Genomic DNA, 19,467 nt, shown 5'->3' with positions numbered 1-19,467 from the left:
ATGTTGCTCAGATGCTGCATTATGCTGTCTTTCAGTACTGGCAAGTTATCAGGATGATCCCAATAAACCCTGTCTTTGAGAAAAGCGTATTCCTACAGTTTCACAGCATTTGGATCACTGGATGGCACTCCACTAGACCCTTAAACAGGGATACTTTAATTTCAATCACCCAGTATTTTTAATTTTGTTAATCGTTGTTTTGTTACTGGTAAATCAATGAAAATCTAGCATGCAAGGTAACCAATATGTATGCTTCTCTTAATGTAAACATTATTGTATGTTACTGCTCAATTTCAAATTAAATAAAATATTTTTTTTTTAGGTAAGAAGAGTAAGCGAATGACAGCTAAAAGGAAATACAAAATACAGAAAAAGGTGAGGACAATCAAAGACATATTTATAAAGAGTTTTTCTTCTTGTAATGGAATGCTTTTGAATATTCTTTTAAGTAGGATGTCGTATTAATATGCAATGATTTCACATCCCTGCTGTAAACTTTGAAGATATATCTATATCCCCACTTCAAAACTAACCAAAAGGTCACATGGGATTTGGAATCTTGTATTTCCAAGATATAGGCCTTTGTAGTTGTAGCACAAATACTGATAACATGCAAAGCAGACAGATCAGCTCAGTGGATTACATGATTTTAAATAACCAGAATCAATATTGATTCTGGTTAGTGAGTTTGATGGGCGAAAGGATCTATATAAGATGGATGGCTTGCATTTGAATGGTTACGGTGTAAGAAGACTTGAGAAAGTGTTGCTGAATGTAGTGGATGTGCAAATTCAGGGAAACTAGATTTGTTAGGGGGGGGAGTAGAGATACAGTCCTTATGGAGGCAGTTGAATGTAAGAATGAATATAATATGCCAGAGCAAATAAGGACAACAAATCTGAGTGGGATAGTTAATATAAGGCATCAAGGTAGGGTTGGGGCTAATGGGGGTCTTAAATTCATGTACACTAATACTAGGAGTATTAGGAACAAGAAGGAAGAGTTTTTGGCCATGGTTGGCACTTCCAGACCACAGGTTATAGGTATTAGTGAAACATGGCTGACTGTAGATGATATAACTAGTGGGATTGAATGTGATGGGTATAGTGTGTTCAGGAATGACAGAGAGAATAAAATGGGGGGAGGAGTATTGTTGATGATAGCTGATGAGCTCCAGCCAAGGAGAATAGAAGTTGAATTGCAGGATAGAGAAAAGAGCACATTTGAGGCCATTTGGTGTGAGATTGTGGCTAGCAGAACTAAATATACAATTGGGTGCTGCTATAGACCAGGTGATGGAAAAGATGGTGGTGACAGTATGCACAAGCAAATAGAAGAAATGGGTGGAAGGAGGGTGATTATTATGGGAGATTTCAACTATGGTCGCATTGATTGGAGTGAGGAGAGGACACACGGGAGGAAGGAACTGGATTTTATGCGGTTATTAAGGGATAACTATCTGCGACAGCATGTAATGGAAAATACTAGGGGTCAGAGAGTGCTTGACCTAGTAATTACATCTGAGGATTTGGCTGTAACAAATATGACCACATTGCCACCAATCGGTGAGAGTGATCATAGGGTCTTAACTTGGGAGGTGGCTAAAGGTGTAGAATTTTCAATTAAGACAGGGTACATGTGGAATTATCGGGCTGGAAAGTATGACAAACTTAGGAGTTTGATTGGTTCAGTGCCATGGCATGTACAACTGCAAGGACTAGAAGTTGATAGTGCATGGGAGGTAGTTAAGAAGTGCTTGCATGAAGCAATGGCTGACTGTATACCTAGAGTCCGAATAATAAATCAAGTAGGGGTTAAATGGATGAATAACACCATTAAGCTTGAGTTGCAAAAAAAGAAACAACTATGGAGGGAATTTAAGGAGAAGGGTGACCGGCAGGCACATGAACGGTATAAAGCGCAGGCCAGAAGGGTGACGAGTGTGGTAAGAAAAGCAAAAAAGGATTACGAAAGAACATTGGCCATGCAGGCTAAAGAGGATCCTAAACAGTTTTTTAGATATGTAGCAAGTAAAAGGAAAAATGTACATGGCAGATTGATTTAAAAGAATGCCGATGGTAGGGAGGTAACTGAATCAGTTGAGATAGTTGAGTTACTGAGTGAGCACTTTGCAAAAGTATATCATCCAGGTGGTGACATTGCAGAAACGAATAAACCAGTAGATTATACGGGAATTGTGGTGAATGAAGTGGAGGTGAGTAGTCTATTGCATAACCTCAATGTCAATACATCTGTGGGATTGGATGGTATACCAGCTCGTGTTGTACGAGAAGCAGCTGAAGAATTGTCAGTACCCTTGACCATTTTGTTTAATTTGAGTCTCGGGTCTGGGTTAGTGCCAAGTGGGTGGAAAGAGGGGAAAATAGTTCCACTGCATAAAGGTGGTTCCAAGACTGCTGTTGTAAATTACCGACCGATTAGCATATCAGGAATCATTGTCAAGGTCTTAGAGAAAATAGTCAAGAGGAAAATACAAGATTGGATAGAAGAAAATGGGATACTGTATCGGGGACAGCATGGTTTTGTGAAGGGTAGGTCATGCCTCAGTAACTTGCTCACGTATTATAACACAGTGACGGCTGAACTGGATAAGGGTAATGGGTTTACGGTGATTCTACTGGACCTTGCCAAGGCCTTTGACAGGATTCCACATGGAATTCTAATCAGTAAATTGCAGCATATGGGGATGGACATAGGGTTGGTGAGATGGATAGGAGGGTGGTTGACGGAGAGATATCAGAGAGTGTTTACTCGGGAGTAGAGTCCACAAGACGGCCTGTGACTAGTGGTGTGCCACAAGGATCTGTTCTTGGACCACTGCTGTTTAATTTGTTCATAAATGATATAGGAAATGATCTGAGAGGAACAGTTCATTTGTTTGCGGATGATGCGAAGTTGGGTAGGGCAATAGTGAATGCAGATGACGTCAAAATTTTGCAGGATGATTTGGATAGATTGGAGGTCTGGGCTAAGGAGAATGGATGTCAGTTTAATGTGGCAAAATGTAAGGTTATGCATTTTGGGGTGAAAAGATTGGCGGCAGTTTACTGCATTGGTGAAACCCTGCTCCAGGAAATTGATGTGGCACGAGATTTAGGGGTGTTGGTAGATAAGGAATTGAAATTTAGGGGACACATTGCAAAAGTGACCAAAACAGCTCATCAAATCACTTGGTTGCTGAAGAATACGTTGACAAGCAGAGACAAGCAGGTTATTGTTCCTCTGTATCGAGCCTTGATAAGACCCCATCTAGACTACTGTGCTCAGATTTGGTCACCTAGGTTTCTTCTTGATGGGGAGGAGGTGGAGAGGATCCAGAGGCGAGTGACCAAGATGATAGCAGGTCTGTGGAATGAACCGTATGAGAACAGGTTGAGGATTTGTGGGTTGCAAAAATTGGTTGATAGGCGGAGGAGGGGAGATATGATTGAGACATTCAAATTACTGAAGGGTTTCTATAAAATTAATTCAGAAGATATTTTTGAGAACAGGGCTGGTTGTGGGAGGACTAGGGGACATCCATGGAAACTGGGCAAAAGTGTGGTTAGTAAAGGTGTTAGAGCTGGGTTCTTTACTTTTAGAGTAGTGAATGAGTGGAATGCGCTCCCTGAGTCTGTAGTGGATGCTGTGACAGTGAATGAGTTTAAGGCGAGGTATGATAGATACTGTATGAATGTCAAATAGTTGTGATGAATATGATTTGGGTCTTCCCTCGATGAGTCTAATGACTCCCTGGAGTTGCCCGTAATAATAGTAATAGTAATACAAGAGCTAACTGGAGTTGCATTCACGTTAATTGATCTGTTCCAAGAAGTGGCAGTTGACATTTGTTTCAGCATTTCTTATGTCAGTGTTCAACAAGTGTTGATGTTCAGCGAATTGGTAACATGCACCTTTATTATGGATATACCAGTAGAAATGGTACATCCATAATAACTCCAAATAAATCCATAATGTTTATCCGCAGGCATTCTTGTTCATCACATTACCTGTGTTTGAACATATCTTCATTTTCACTTTCAGTTAACTGTGCCACGAAATGTGGGAGCAAGAATTGTGAGGTTACCAGAAACTGAGGAAAATATACAGTACTGCTGCTGACATAAAATCCATGCTATCCATTCCCCTCCACTGCACAGAGGACTGCAGTGGAGGTGAATGTCTCCCTAGCAGCAGTATTGAAGATCCTACCTGAAAATAAGCTTTACCTGTACCATTTCCAGCAGGCAAATTTACAAAGTGATCATCATTGATTGGTATTTTTTTCAGTTGGTTTTATAACAGTACATCAATCCCTCAATTAATGCGCCCTCGATTAATGTGTCATTTTTTTTCGATAACCGGATTCGATTAGTGCACCTATATACATCTTAAAAATAAATGTTACAGATTTAAAAAATTTTTGATCTATACATTTTTTATAGTTAAAAAAAGGTTAACTATTTTAAAAAATCACTTGCCAGGATGAAATAATTTAGTTACCGATTTTAAACATTTTACAGAGTTATTTTTTAATGGCATACTACACTATTTCCATGTATGCTATGTTCCAAATTTACTGCCAAAATTTATGTCATCTGCTTTACATAGCATTTTGCTGATCATATCTTGTGCAATTGTTTTCCCGTACTTTTTTATTTTAAATTATTTTCCTAACGTTTAATCATGAATAAAAGAATTAGTGAGCAAAAAACATAAGTGTGAAAATTATTCAAAAAGTAATCTGATTGGAAGAAAAACAATAATAAAGAAAAATGAATAAGGCGAGTCAGAGCAAAGAAGATAGGACAAGAACACAAAAATGGGTGAATCAACTGCTGCATACAAAGAGAAAGGTAAGACTGCTTGAAGTTCATCATGCATGCACTGAAAATCAAAGTATTATAATGATTGAATTAGAGAGACTTCTTTTTACATGGATCGAAGATTGTAACCAAAAACAGATCCCGGTAAACACTGGCCTTATTAAATCAAAAGCATCGTCTCTTTGTAACCTGGAAAGAACGGACTATCAATGATGGAAAAGAAGAAGAATTCCACATTACTGCTGGGTGATTTGAGGGTTTCAAAAAGAGAAATAGCCTACATAATGTTCTAATCACAGGCGAAGCTGCAAGTGCAGATAAGGAGATATCCAGAGATTTTGGAGAAAATTGTGTAAGAAGGGGACTATTGTGATCAACAAGTATTTAATGTCGATGAAACCAGCTTTTTTTTTTTTTGGAAGCGAATGCCTTCAGACTTTTCTAGCCAAATCAGACAAATCTCAGCCTCATTATAAAGTCTCCAAATCGAATGAAATTACTGCTAGCAATCTGCGAGCCATTTGGAAGTACATTCTTCTACATTGTACAAACGATTTTATAGGCTTTTCAAATGAATCTGAGTTAATTAAATCTCATTCTGAGAAGTTGAGTGATTCCGACCTGCTAAATTTAGATGCACAGCAGGAAGATCCTGAAGAATATGAAGAAAATTTAATCACTGACAAGCCCAAAGAGGTTTCACAGAACAATTTGAAAATATTTTTAGTACAATCGAAGTTTTTAAGCAGCAATGCTTAGAGGCTGATCCTGGTGAAGAGAGAACCAGTAAAATTTGCAGAAGCAATAGGTCCATACTGTCAGTTGTATGAAAAAAAAGAAACAGAATGCCCCCAAACTGCGTTAGCTCAATTCTTTGTTGAGAAGCTGAATAAAAAATTTATATTCTGAATATGTTTTATTGTCTTTCAGCTTCATGGTTTTCCTTTAACTAGGCCCTGAGACATACCCTAATTCTAGAAAATAAGGGGATAAACATCCTTTGTTGTTTTATAGCCAGTAAGTGAAACTAAAGATCAATAACTACGATCTATAAGTTTCATGCCGAAAAACTATCGGCGAAGGCAATTCGAAGTAAAGGTGGAGCAAGTTCCCTCATTATTCTTGATATTTTCTCATAATGTAAAACCCTAATTCTTTTATTAAAAAAATTGTAAGGGTCAAAAAAGAAATTTGAGGAACAAGTTATGCATTTTCCCATAGGTTATCATATTTAATTAGTGCGTTTTCGATTAATGTGCCTGTTTTAAAGAACGCATTAGGTGCATTAATTGAGGGATTGCTGTATATGATTTCTTTCTTGTGTGCTTTTCACAGATGAGGTGATGGGCATTCCATATGATATTTTTAATTATCAAGACTAATTTCTGGGCCAATCAAAATCCACATGCAGTTAGTTATTCATTTAAGATATCAGAAGCAGTTCTTCATTGTTTGATCAAGTATATATGAGACAGATTTAATAGGACATAGGTTTTGCCAAGTAGGTTCACAGGACCTTTATACCATGACTTGCAAAAATGGTAGAAAGCATCTATGACATATTCTTGATGACATTCCCTTGATACAGAGGAGAAGCAGTTTATGCATGAAAGAGCTTCACCACACTTCAGCTATGAGGCCATAATGTATCTTAATCAGTAGTTTTCTGAATGATGGATTAGTCAAAGTAGACCAATTACAGAGTTTCCTTTTCACCTGACCTAAATTCTGTCTATTTTTATTTGTGAGACTATTTGAAATTATTGGTATATTCCTTCAGTAGGGCATGTTAATACATCATAAGGGCTTGCTGAGCTTACATACATACATGCACTGCCATCAGATTCAAGCAGAAACTTCAAGCACATAAGGCTCTGAATGGTGAGAAGTCTTAGTGGCTATATGGCTATCAACACAGGTCATTTTGAACACCTGTTATGAGGTACATTCATTCTGCAGTGTTTCTTTTGTCATTTATTACCGATGGACTTTTGTTTATTTCTTGACATATTGCCTTCTGTCTACATTGCAGATCATCAGCATTCGTATTGCCTCTACAAAAAGGATGTCTCAAAAATATGAGGGTTTCCAGACCTGCGTTTATTAGGATGTCTTTGATAGTTTTGAAATATCGAATATGTTTTTAAAGTTTACAGCAGAGATGCAGAATCACCTTGTGCATTTGGCATAATAAATAAATGAATAGTTGTACTTCAAATCAGTATAATAAAATCACAAAAGAAAGGAAAACAAAAATGAAAATCACAGAAGAATGAAATCATAGTGATTGCAAAGAATAAATAAATAGAAAAGTAGTATAATTACAAACTCTGTGCATTACTCCATAAGCATCTATATAGTACAAAGTAATGACAAGGTTTAGAAAGACTGATTCATTTCCTTTACAACTAAAGTTGGATTAGTTGGTCTCATTCAGATGTAATAAAGCTTTTTCTTTCAGGAATCTCAAGTTTCTTTCTGGAGAGCATGCTTGCAATTAACAGATCAAGTACCCTTACCTCAACTTAAGTTTCCTTAACATAATCTGAACAGCTACCTTTCTAATAATTTGTTTCTTTTTGTTATATCATTATGATAAACAAAGTAAAAAATCTAACATGTCCACATTTGCAGTATATATCATCATCATCAAATTCCTGATATGTACCCACAAGGGGATGTACAGGATATGATAGTACTACATGAAAACTTGCATCATTACTAACTTCCCATCTACAATTTTCCTCTAAATCAATCTGTTACCTGTCAAGACTCCAACATTATCAGATCTTATATTTCTATCTTTTTACTGTATCAATCCACTTATATCTTGGTCTTTTTCCTGCCAACCTGGCAGAAAACGCTTGTTTTGCTAATCTTCCCTTTCCAATTACCTGATATCCTCATTTTTAATATGATATGGCCACTGATGCCATCTGTTCACCCCTCTAATTTTTCTCAGGACTCTCGTATCTGTGGTCTCTAGTCTTTAGTCAAGTGTATTATTTCTAACCCATCTCTCAGATCCATAAATTAAAATTGGTTTGAACACTGTCTTGTATATAGCTAATTTAGTGTTTTGACTGATTTTTCTCTTATTCCATATAAATTTATTCAGTTGGCTTCCTACCATACCATCTTTATTAATTCTGTTGTCTATTTCCATATTTAATTTACCATCTTCACTAAAAATCGTGCCTAAGTAGCTGAAATGTTTTACTTGTTCCACAGGTTCTCCATTCACAACACAGTTGACATTTTCAATGTTTCTGCCTATTTTCATTGTCTTTGTCTTGTTATTGCTGACCTCCATACCAAATCTATTACAACAGTTATTCAATTTAGGAAATCTTTGACTTGTACTGGATTTATTTAGAAGTATAACATCATCTGCATAAAGTAAAGAGCTGAGATTAACATATCCAATTTTGATATCAGGTTTAATACTGCTTTCCTTCATAATGTGATCCACATAGATAATAAATACCAGAGGGAATAATGTACATCCTTGCCTGACATTATATTTTAACATAAAACGATCCTCCTCTACTTCCTTTAATTCTACAGCTGACTTACAACTTAAATAAAGACTAAGTATTGCTTGATGTATTGACAATTAACACCATACAACTTAGCATTTTGAATAGCTTTTCTCTTGGGTACCTTTTGTAATATGCCTTTTCCAGATCTACAAAACTTAATACAGATCTTTGTTATATTCCATTGATTTTTCAACTATTTGTCGTAAAATGAAAATCTGATCCTGACAGCCTCTATTTGGTTCTTTACCAAGCTTTCCTTCCACAATCCTTCTCAACCATTTCTCAGGTATACTTACATAAATCTTATCAGGAACACTCATTAGGGAAATACCTCTGTAATTCTCACATTCAGTTTTATTTCCCTTTTTATATATAGATACTATGAGAACTCTACTCCAATCATCTGGAATTCGTCCCTCTGTCCAGGCTTTCTGAACTATGCAGTGCAGCCACTGTAAGACTTTTCTACCTCCATACTTGAGATTTCTGCTCGAATATCATCTACTCCTGCTGCCTTTCCACATTTTAGGCTTTTGATGGCTTTTTCTACTTTAAATATGAATATGTATTCCTGATTGTATGCTGTTGAGTGTTTTTACTACTGTGCTGTATTGTTTTGTTTAGCAATTTTATTTTTTGAAGTAATTACTTCAAAAAATACCTCTAATTCCTTTTACAGCACTCTCTCCTCCATTTCTGAGTTTTTTGATATTTTTTGATGAAAATAAATATCACCTTCTTGATCTTTATTTTCTATGATCTTACCCAAGTCTTCCCATGACTTTTGTTTAGCTAGTTTTACACAGTGTTTAGCTTTCTTACATTTGTCTCTGTACTCTAGAGCAGTGCTTCCCAAACTTCTGGATATCAGGGCCCCCTTTGCAAAAATTAAAATATTTCATGGCCCCCCTCGAAAAAAAATCCTAATAGAGGGATATATTATTATAATATTTATTGTATTTATATTCAATACAAAACACACACAGCGAATATTGCAAAATTCAAATGCACATATTACATTTTTTGTCTCTTACTGTTTGGTTCTGAAGACGATGCGGCTGTTCTGGTAAAATATGAAATACTGTCCTTTTTTTTTTTTATTCTGTTTCTGCTTCCGATTGTTCGCGGGAATTTTTTTTTATTTTTTATCAGCCACTTATCCATCTCAGGGTTAAATTTTTTAACGTAGAATAGATCAAATAATATCACCATTTACCGATACTGGCACACCACAGACTGATAACATGAAATTAGTGAATATTACCTGAATAAGGGAATCCCCGGAGTAGGAACACTTTTCTCTTTTGTGACTTTTCTCCCTTTAAGGTAATTAAGCCTAATGCGAAACAGACAGCAAAGGCAGGTTATTAAAACGTGCATGTGATTGGTGCGGTATTAACAAAAGATCGCGCAACCGAAAGATAAAAGCATAGCTGACAATTGAGTTGAAATCCTAACTCTCTTCAACCGAATTCCATATGTGAAACTGCCATAACATTCATTATATATATATATATATTACTTAGTTTTAACACTTTTACGAATTTTAACACGTTCGGTTGAATTTTATTGCTGCCTTGGGAAATCGAACTCACACACATCTAATTAATAACAGTAGTTTTTAGTTAGATACTGTGTTTGCCCATGCAACATATGGTTTTGTTTCAGTCTATACAGCATAGTTTCTGTATGAGGGGACATGTGATTCATTAATTAGTGTTTTTATCCCAGTTGTCTCTAATTGCACTATTTGTTGAGAAATATATTACACAGAAGTACTTGTTTTTATTGCCTCTGCAGTATAGTGGCTGTTAGGGAGAGGTGTTGTTTACCACTGCAAGTGAGTTACTATCTCCCCACATGAACTTGTTTAAGCTTTTTTTCATGTGTGAAGTATATGCGAAACTTTTATTGGTAACAGAAAACTAGCTCGGATGACAGTGATAATATAAAACGAGTTTTGATATGTATATAAAGTCAGTATCAACAGTCCCTGATTACGAATACGTGATGAAAGGGACAAGAAGATTTGGAGCTTCCCTGGAGAGCATTCAAAGTAAATACAATTAACCACTGCTTTGAAATGAAACATATGAATAAGCAATATTTACTAATATTCATTAAGCAGAGAAATACGCAGGAAGCAAAGTTTGTGAACCAACACCAATGTGTGAATTTTTCCATTAAAATATAAAAAATACAAAAAAGAAATAATAAATAATAAAAGTTAAATACATTTCTTTTAAAATAAAAAAAAAATCTACTTAGTCTTAAAACATTTTAAATTTGTTTTCATTATTTCACAGCCCCCCTCAACAAAACCTACGGCCCCCAAGGGGGCCACGGCCCACAGTTTGGGAAGCGCTGTTCTAGAGCACAAGCTGACTTATTTACCAGGAACTTTTGATATGCTTTCTCCTTTTCCTTCACTGCCCCTTTATCGTCCTGTGTCCACCAGGGAGTTCTGATTTTTCTATCCTTGCAGACAACCTGATCACATGCCTCTCTGGCAAAATCAATCAATGTTTTTTTCAGGATTTGCCACTGAACCTGTAAGGTTTGGTTCCTGTTCTCAAACTCTTTCATTTTTTGTTGAATAATGTGTGTGTATTTTAATCTACAGTTCACACCTGACAGCTGCTCAACTTTTATTTGCTTTAAAAGTTTCTTACATGATCTTATTTTCAATATGAAACTCAATTTTATCCTACTCAAGACTAAATGGTGATCACTTCCAATTTCAAATCCTCTGTACACTGTATTGTCCTGCACCAGGAAAAAAATATCAGTATCAACAATAACATAGTCAATGAGACTTTTCTTATTCCTTGCATCTTCTCTCCATGTGAAATTATGCACATTTTTATGTTGAAACATTGTGTTAGTAATAACCAGTCCATGTCCTGAGCAGAAATCCAATAGGTATTTGCCATTATTATTAGCTTTGCTCTTTTCTCCAAATTTTCTCAAAATATTTCTGTATGTCTGATAATCATTTCCTACTCTGCTACTTAGATCCCCAACAAGGACCAACTTTTCCTTTTTCATTGTGTCAGTTGCTTTCTCTAAAGCCTCAAAAAATTCCTCCTCTTCTTTCTTAGTAGAACCTTCTGTGGGACCATAGAAACAAAAAAATCTCATTGTCCAGTTTCCCCATTCTGATATTTGCCCACATCACTCTACTTGAGACTGCCTGCCATTCAAGAAGATTAGCCTCATATTTAGTGTTGAATACTAGGGTTACTTCTTTCTCTTGATTGTCATTGCCTGAATATAACATTTTGTATTTATTGCTCAGAAAGATCTCACCAGTTTTTGTCTTTTTTATTTCAGTCTCCCCTATTATGTCCATTTGGTACTTATTTAATTCCTCAGCTAGCTCCATTTCTTTGCCATTCAAGCTTCTTATGTTGCTAGTACCGATCTTAAAATCTGGTGATGCTGAGTTGGGGACGTGTTTTATGATTTGTGCCAGTAGCTGAATTTTCACTGTTTGCTCTGGTTCCCAGGCAAAAAAAACAGGTGCCTTGTTTAACTGGGTAACGCCCCAGCCCGCATGAAATTCTGTCATGTTGTACCATCATTTTATATTTTGGTTTCAGCCAATAAGAATACAGTTTGGTGAAGTAAATCATAAATTGCGAACCCATCCTCTTTCATTCAGTATCCAGGTAGATACCTAACAGGTGCACCACGAGAAGGTGAGAATTGGATATTAAGTCAGAAGTCCTGGTTGGTTCTCTGCATTCCTAAAGGTTATGTGGAGGTCGCCTCTCAGTTATGCAGCTTTGAACCTTAGGCACCCCTGCAATATATATTAATGTTAATATATATTATTATTATTATTATTATTATTTGATACCGGGCTGATTAATTAGTGATAGCCTTGGTCCAGCTATCTCTGATTGGCTACCAGTGGTGATTGAACTGCCCACTCAGTCTCCAAAAGTTAGATAGGGCTAAAAAAACAGCCTTGTCTACTCCCTCTATGGGAACAAAAAGGTGTTAGCTGATTTTTATTTTTTATTTTTTTTTTTTATTTGACACCTCCAGGGAGTTCAGGGTCTTAAGGGTGCTTAAGGGTCAAAGCTGTATAACTGAGAGGAGACCTCCACATAGCCTTTAAAGGAATGCGGACAACCGGCCGCCAGGGCTTCTGACCTATTGTCCAATCCTCACCTTCTCGTGGTGCACCCTGTTGGGAATCTACTTGGATACTGAACGAACGAGGATGGGCTGGCAATTTGGGATTTAGCCGTTCAAATTGTATTCTTATTGGTTAAACCAAAATATAGAATGATGGTACAACATGACAAAATTTCATGCCGGCTGGGACGTCGCCCGGTTAAACAAGGCCCCCGTTGTTTTCATCAGGGAACCAGGGCGAACAGCGAAAAGTCAGCTACTGGAACAAATCTGAAAATAAACCCCAACTCAACATCACCAGAGTTAAAGATCGGTACTATCAACGTAAGAAGCCTGAATGGCAAAGAATTGGAGCTAGCTGAGGAATTAGATAAGTACCAGATCGACATAATAGGGGTGACTGAAACAAAAAAGACAAAAACTGGTGAGATCTTCCTGAGCAATAAATACAAAATGTTATATTCAGGCAATGACAATTAAGGAAAAGAAGGAGTAGCCATAGTATTCAACACAAAATACGAGGCTAATCTTCTTGAATGGCAGTCAGTCTCAAGTAGAGTAATGTGGGTAAATATGAGAATGGGGAACTGACAATGAGACTTATTTGTGCCTATGGTCCCACAGAAGGTTCTACTAAGGTAGAAGTGGAGGAATTTTTTGAGGCTTTAGAAAAAGCAACTGACACAATGAAAAATGAAAAGTTGGTCCTTGTTGGGGATCTAAATAGCATAGTAGGAAATGATTGTGAGACGTACAAAAATATTTTGGGAAAATTTGGAGAAAAGAGCAAAGCTAATAATAATGGGAAATATCTGTTGGATTTCTGCTCAGGACATGGACTGGTTATTACTAACACCATGTTCCAACATAAAAATGTGCACAAATTCACATGGAGAAAAGAGGCTAGGAATAAGAAAAGTCTCATTGACTATGTTATTGTTGATAGTGATGTTTTCTCCCTGGTGCAGGACACCAGAGTGTGCAGAGGATTTGAAATTGGAAGTGATCACTATTTACTCTTGAGCAGGATAAAATTGAATTTCATATTGAAAAGAATAACATTTAAGAAAGTTTTAAAGCAAATAAAAGTTGAGCAGCTCTCAGATGTGAACTGTAGGCTAAAATACACAAAGATTATTGAAGAAAAAATGAAAGAGTTTGAGAACAGGAATCAAACCTTGGAGATTCAGTGGCAAACTCTGAAGAAAACATTGATTGATTCTGCCAGAGAGGCATTTGGTGAGGTTGTCTGTAAGGATAAAAAAATCAGAACTTCCTGGTGGACACAGGAAGTTAAAGAGGCAGTGAAGGAAAAGAAGAAAGCATACCAAAAGTTCCTGTCAAATAAGTCAGCTTGTGCTCTTAGAGAACATAGAGACAAATGCAAGAATACTAAACACTCCCATGACTTTTGTTTAGCTAAAACTAGCTAAACAAAAGTCATGGGAGGACTTTGGTAAGAACGTAGAAAATAAATATCAAGAAGGTGGCAAGATATTCTGGAGTTGTTGAAGAAGCTCAGAAATGGAGGAAAGAGTGCTTTAAAAGGAATTAGAGATGATAAAGATAACATGAAAACAGGAGAAAAGATATCCTTGCAGTATGGAGTAATTACTTTGAAAAACTGCTAAATGAAACAAGCAGTGATGACAACACATTGGTAAAAAACACTGACCAGGCATGCAGTCAGGAATACATATCCATACTTGAAGTAGAAAAAGCCATCAAAGGCTTGAAATGTGGAAAGGCGGCAGGAGTAGATGATATTCGACCAGAAATGCTGAAGTATGGTGGTATAAGAGTCTTACAGTGGCTGCACTGCATAGTTCAGAAAGCCTGAACAGAGGGACGAATTCCCGATGATTGGAGTAGAGCTCTCATAGTACCCATATATAAAAAGGGAAATAAAACTGCATGTGAGAATTACAGAGGTATTTCCCTACTGAGTGTTCCTGGCAAGATCTATGCAAGTATGCTTGAGAAACGGTTGAGAAGAATTGTGGAAGAAAAGCTTGGTGAAGAACAAGCTGGATTCAGGCCAAATAGAGGCTGTCAGGATCAGATCTTCACTTTACGACAAATAGTCGAGAAAGCATGGGAATATAACAAAGTTCTGTATTTAAGTTTTGTAGATCTGGAAAAGGCATATGACAAGGTGCCAAGAGAGAAGCTATTCAATACGCTGCAGTTATATGGTGTCAATTGGGCATTATATCAAGCAATACTTTTTCTTTTCTTGAGTTGTATGTCAGCAGTTAGAATTGAAGGAAGTACAGGAAGATGGTTTAATGTTAAATCTGGTGTGAGACAAGGATGTACATTATCCCCTCTGTTATTCATTATCTATATGGATCACATTATGAAGGAAAGTGGTATTATACATGATATCAACATTGGAGATGTTAATGTCAGCTCTTTGCTTTATGTGGATGATGTTATACTTCTAAATAAATCCGCTACAAGTCTGCAAGATTCTCTGACTAAATTGAATAGCTATTGTAATAGATTTGGTATGAAGGTAAGCAATAAAAAGACAAAAAACAATGAAAATAGGCAAAATCATTGAAAATGTCAACTGTGTTGTGAATGGAGAACCTGTGGAACAAGTAAAACATTTCAGCTATTTAGGCACGATTTTTACTGAAGATAGTAAATTAAATATAGAAATAGACAACAGAATCAGCAAAGCTGGTATGGTGGGAAGTCAATTGAATAAATTCATATGGAATAAGAGAGAAATTAGTTGGAACACTAAATTATCTGTATACAAGACAGTGTTCAAACCAGTTTTAACTTATGATCTGAGAGCTGGGTCAGAAGTAAGACACTTGACCAAAGACTAGAGACCACAGATATGAGAGTCCTGAGAAAAATTATAGTCGTGAACAGATGGCATCACTGGCAGTATCATATTAAAAACGAGGATATTAGGAAAGAACTTGACATTGTCTGCATCCAGGAATGCGTTAGCAGAGCTAATCTCAGGTGGTATTGTCACTTAAACAGAATGGGCGAGGAAAGATTAGCAAAACAAGTGTTCTCTGCCAGGTTGGCAGCAAAACGACCCAGAGGAAGACCAAGATATAGGTGGATTGATACGGTACAAAGTGCTTTAGATGATAGAAATATAAGATCTGATAATGTTGGAGTCTTGACAAGTAACAGACTGATTTAGAGGAAAATTGTAGATAGGAAATTAATAATGATGTAATTTTTTTCATGTAGTACTATCATATCCTGTACACCTCTTGAGGGTACATGGCAGGAATTTGATGATGATGATGATGATGAGGGAGTACAAGGACTCATCGACGGAGGGCATCTGCTCTACAACTCCATTTTCACCATTCAACTACCAACTGACCACAATTACACCAACATCTACCACTGACCACCATTGGTATTTACACAGATAATCACAAACATCCATGACCATGGTAGAATTCGAACTCGCAGCCTTTTGGCCTGATAGCGGATATGCTATCCACTCAGCCAACTAGGCTGGCTAAATATATATAGATGTTAATGCAATGTATTCTATTAACATCTTTTTTTTTTATCTTATTAATAATGATAAGCCTTTCTTTTTTACATTTACATTAAATTATCATCATCATCATCTTCCTTATACCCTCTTTTACCTTGCAGTGTCGAGGGTCCATTGATCATTCGACCTCACTCCATTTACAGGATAAGGTGGTCAGCCTTATGCCTCGGTGTATCCTATGGCCTGTAGTGTTGAGTTCTCAAAGCCAGTTTGCCTGCTTTGCGGGATGAAAAACCCCAGAATAAACTGGGGAAAAAACCCTGCTGTCCACGCCCAAGACTGGGTAACTTGGCTATGGCTGAGGAAGATCCTTTAGCTCCTCACGTCACCGACGGGAATCGAACCTAGGACACTCCTTCCCCAGGCATATGGTTGCGAAGCGCATAGCCACTAGGCTAACCGCACGGACTATTTCATCTTTTATTCAAAACAAAATTCCTATCAAACTCCTCAGTATCACTTGCAAGAACAGACCTTATGGCACTATAATAAACAGTCATCTTAGGAAACGTTGCTGTGTCTCTTTCTCTCTCTCTGTAATACCTTAATACTTACTGGTCTGCTACAGTTACTATTATTATTATTATTATTCAGGCCTCCATGGAGTCAAAAGACTCATTGTGGGAGGTCCTTCCTAAGAACATAAAGTCTGTCAAGACTCAAGGGGAGGCCCCCCCTAAGAAACACAAAGTCTATCATACCACTCCTTAAACTCATTGACTGTTCTCACTCTCACCAACCACTCTATCAGGCAATGCATTCCACGGTTCAACCACCCTCCACGCAAAGAAACCACTTCTCACCTTCTTGCTCACAGTTTCCTTTCGTAACTTCCAGGGATGGCCTCTTGTCATCACTCCTTCCCGCTGTTCAACCAAGCGAAAGAACTCCCCAGTGTCAACCCTGTAACCACCTCGCAATAGTTTAAAAGTCTCAATCATATCACCTCTCCTTCTATCTACCAAACTCTGCAGTCCACATTCCCTCACCCGATCCTCATAACTATCCTTGTACAGTCCTGAAACCATCTTTGTCATCCGTCTTTGTATCCTTTCCACAGTTAATTTATCCCCTTCAAATTCTGGGGACCAAATCTGAGAACATTAGTCCAAGTGTGGTCTGATCAGAGACTTATACAACGGAATGATAACCCTCTTGTCTCTGCAGGTCAGTGTCCTTCTCATAATTGCAGCAATCCTCTTTGTTACCTTCACCACCTTTGCAATATGTCTCCTAAACTTCAGGTTTCTATCAATCATCAACCCCAGATCTCTGGGGTTGATGATTGATTCAATTCATCTACTGTATAAGTAGATGAGTTGAATTATTATCAGATGATGATCTACCAGACACCATATTATCACATGTTATTAGGGACTTCAACTTATAACTTGTCATGCAATATAGTCAAATTCCTTTACAAAATCAAAAAATGTCACTACAAATTCATTTCCTCTTAACCAAAACAGCCATTACTTTAAAAAATATAAACTGCTAAAACAAAAGATTTATAATGAGTTTCTAGAAAATTTTATTTTGTTTTTCCTTTTTTCTAATCAGAATTTGTTCTCATCTGGCCTTATCTTTCAAAATTCAGCTCTTTATTATTTTACTTATATTTTCTCAATAACGTCTCTGAGTATACCCTCTTGATTAAAGTAACAACTTAATCCACCCACTTCAATTAAGCTGCATTACTCTAAGAATACAGCTTAAATAATAAACTTTGCATGTTTGTAGTAATAAACTTTTGCTGTTGATATGAATGCTAATTCCATACAAATATTACAGTGAAAATATATCTGATATATGTGTATATATATATATATATATATATATATTAATCCATAATGCTGTGGGAACTGAAACCACACAAGATTTTATTATATCCTCAACTTGCAATTCGTGATAGAAATTTGTGCAAAATATACCATCATCCTGAGCAATTAATTTACATTACATAAAATAAAAATAAAACTTTCAAGATTTATTTTAAATGTCATTTACTTCATGTTAAAAAAATAATCTCATAATGCTTTCAAAATATATCATTTATTATATACATTATGATTACTTTCATATGCATACTAATCTGCAAAAATTAATAAAGAGAATTATAGCAAGTTTAATACTTGCAAAATTTGATCATCCAGTTTTCTGACAATTTCAAATTTTCATGTAACTGGAAAATTATCTCATTATCCTGTCCAGTAGTACTTGTAATTTGTTACAAACGTTTTTATCTTTTGGGTAGTCTTCCCAGTAATCTCCTTCCTCTAGGGATGTATTGAAGAACCTTTTAAGGAATCTTGACCGGAGTTGAGATATATGTGGAATTACAAACAGGTGATTATGACATGCTGAGAGTCAACTTTCAGCAGTGCCATTGCATAAGAATTTGGTTCGAAGAGATGGTAGGGCATTGGAGTGGCAGTCAAGGAGTGTTTAAGAAAAAGCAGTATCAGACTGTATATTTAGAGTCAGGAGGATAAATCATCTTTCAGCAGTGCCATGATAAGTCCGCATGGTTAGCCTAGTGGCTGTCTGCTTCGCAACCATATGCCTGGGGAAGGAGTGTCCTAGGTTCAATTCCCGTCAGTGACATGAGGAGCTGAAGGCTCTTCCTCGGCTAGGCCAAGTTAGCCGGTCTTAAACGTGGACAGTAGGGTTTTTTCCCCAGTTTATCCTGGTGTTTTTCATCCCGCAAAGCAGGCAAACTGGCCTTGAGAACTCAACACTACAGGACATAGGATACACCGGGGCCTAGAGCTGACCAACTTATCCTGTGAACGGTTTGAGGTCCTATGATTAATAAATTCTCGACACTGCAAGATAAAAGAGGGTAAAAGGAAGATGAAATGAGAGGATAAATGATGTAGGAATAAGATGGATGACTAGTATCATTAAACAAGAGATGCAGATAAAGAAAAGGTTGTGGAGGGAATATAAAGAAAAAGGTGATCAGTATAAACATGAGTAGTATAAATCAAAGGCAGGGAGAATGACCTGTATGGTCAGGAAGGCCAAAGTTAATTATGAGAGGATGCTTGCTGATAAATCCAAAAAAAAAGAAAAAGGAGAAATGACTGTGAAAGGATGACTAGAAAGTGCTGATGGTGGGGAGATAAATGAAGCAAACCAAATAGTTCAATTATTCATTAAGGATTTTGCAAGGGTGTATCATCTAGGTGGTGATGTTTTGTTTTGCAGTTCTGTATATGACATTGACTAATGGGAGGATAGAGGTTGAAGAAATGGAAGTGCTTAGAATATTACTGAAACTCAATGCAAATATGGCTGTTGGATTAGATGGCATATTGACTCATGTATTATAAGAATGTGCAAGGGAATTATCAGCTCTGACCAAGCTCCCACTGCATAAATATAGTTCCAAGACAGAAGTTGC

General features: G+C 36.8%; 1 protein-coding gene across 1 annotated transcript in view; it reads left to right on the top strand.

The window, feature by feature from the left end:
• Ns1 (Nucleostemin 1) overlaps window positions 1–19,467 on the top strand; it is a 231,282-nt gene that overhangs the window by 7,203 nt on the left and 204,612 nt on the right. Inside the window, exon 2 of the mRNA XM_090396775.1 lies at window positions 323–375. Coding sequence (XP_090252901.1) covers window positions 323–375 — 53 coding nt within the window. The remainder of the gene's footprint in view (window positions 1–322; window positions 376–19,467) is intronic.

The sequence above is a fragment of the Typopeltis vanoorti genome, chromosome 1, assembly GCF_054136105.1.
Source record: "Typopeltis vanoorti isolate ZY-2024b chromosome 1, IOZ_Tvanoo_1.0, whole genome shotgun sequence".
Taxonomy (NCBI): Eukaryota; Metazoa; Arthropoda; class Arachnida; order Uropygi; family Thelyphonidae; genus Typopeltis; species Typopeltis vanoorti.
This window is presented reverse-complemented; position numbering and strand designations above follow the sequence as displayed.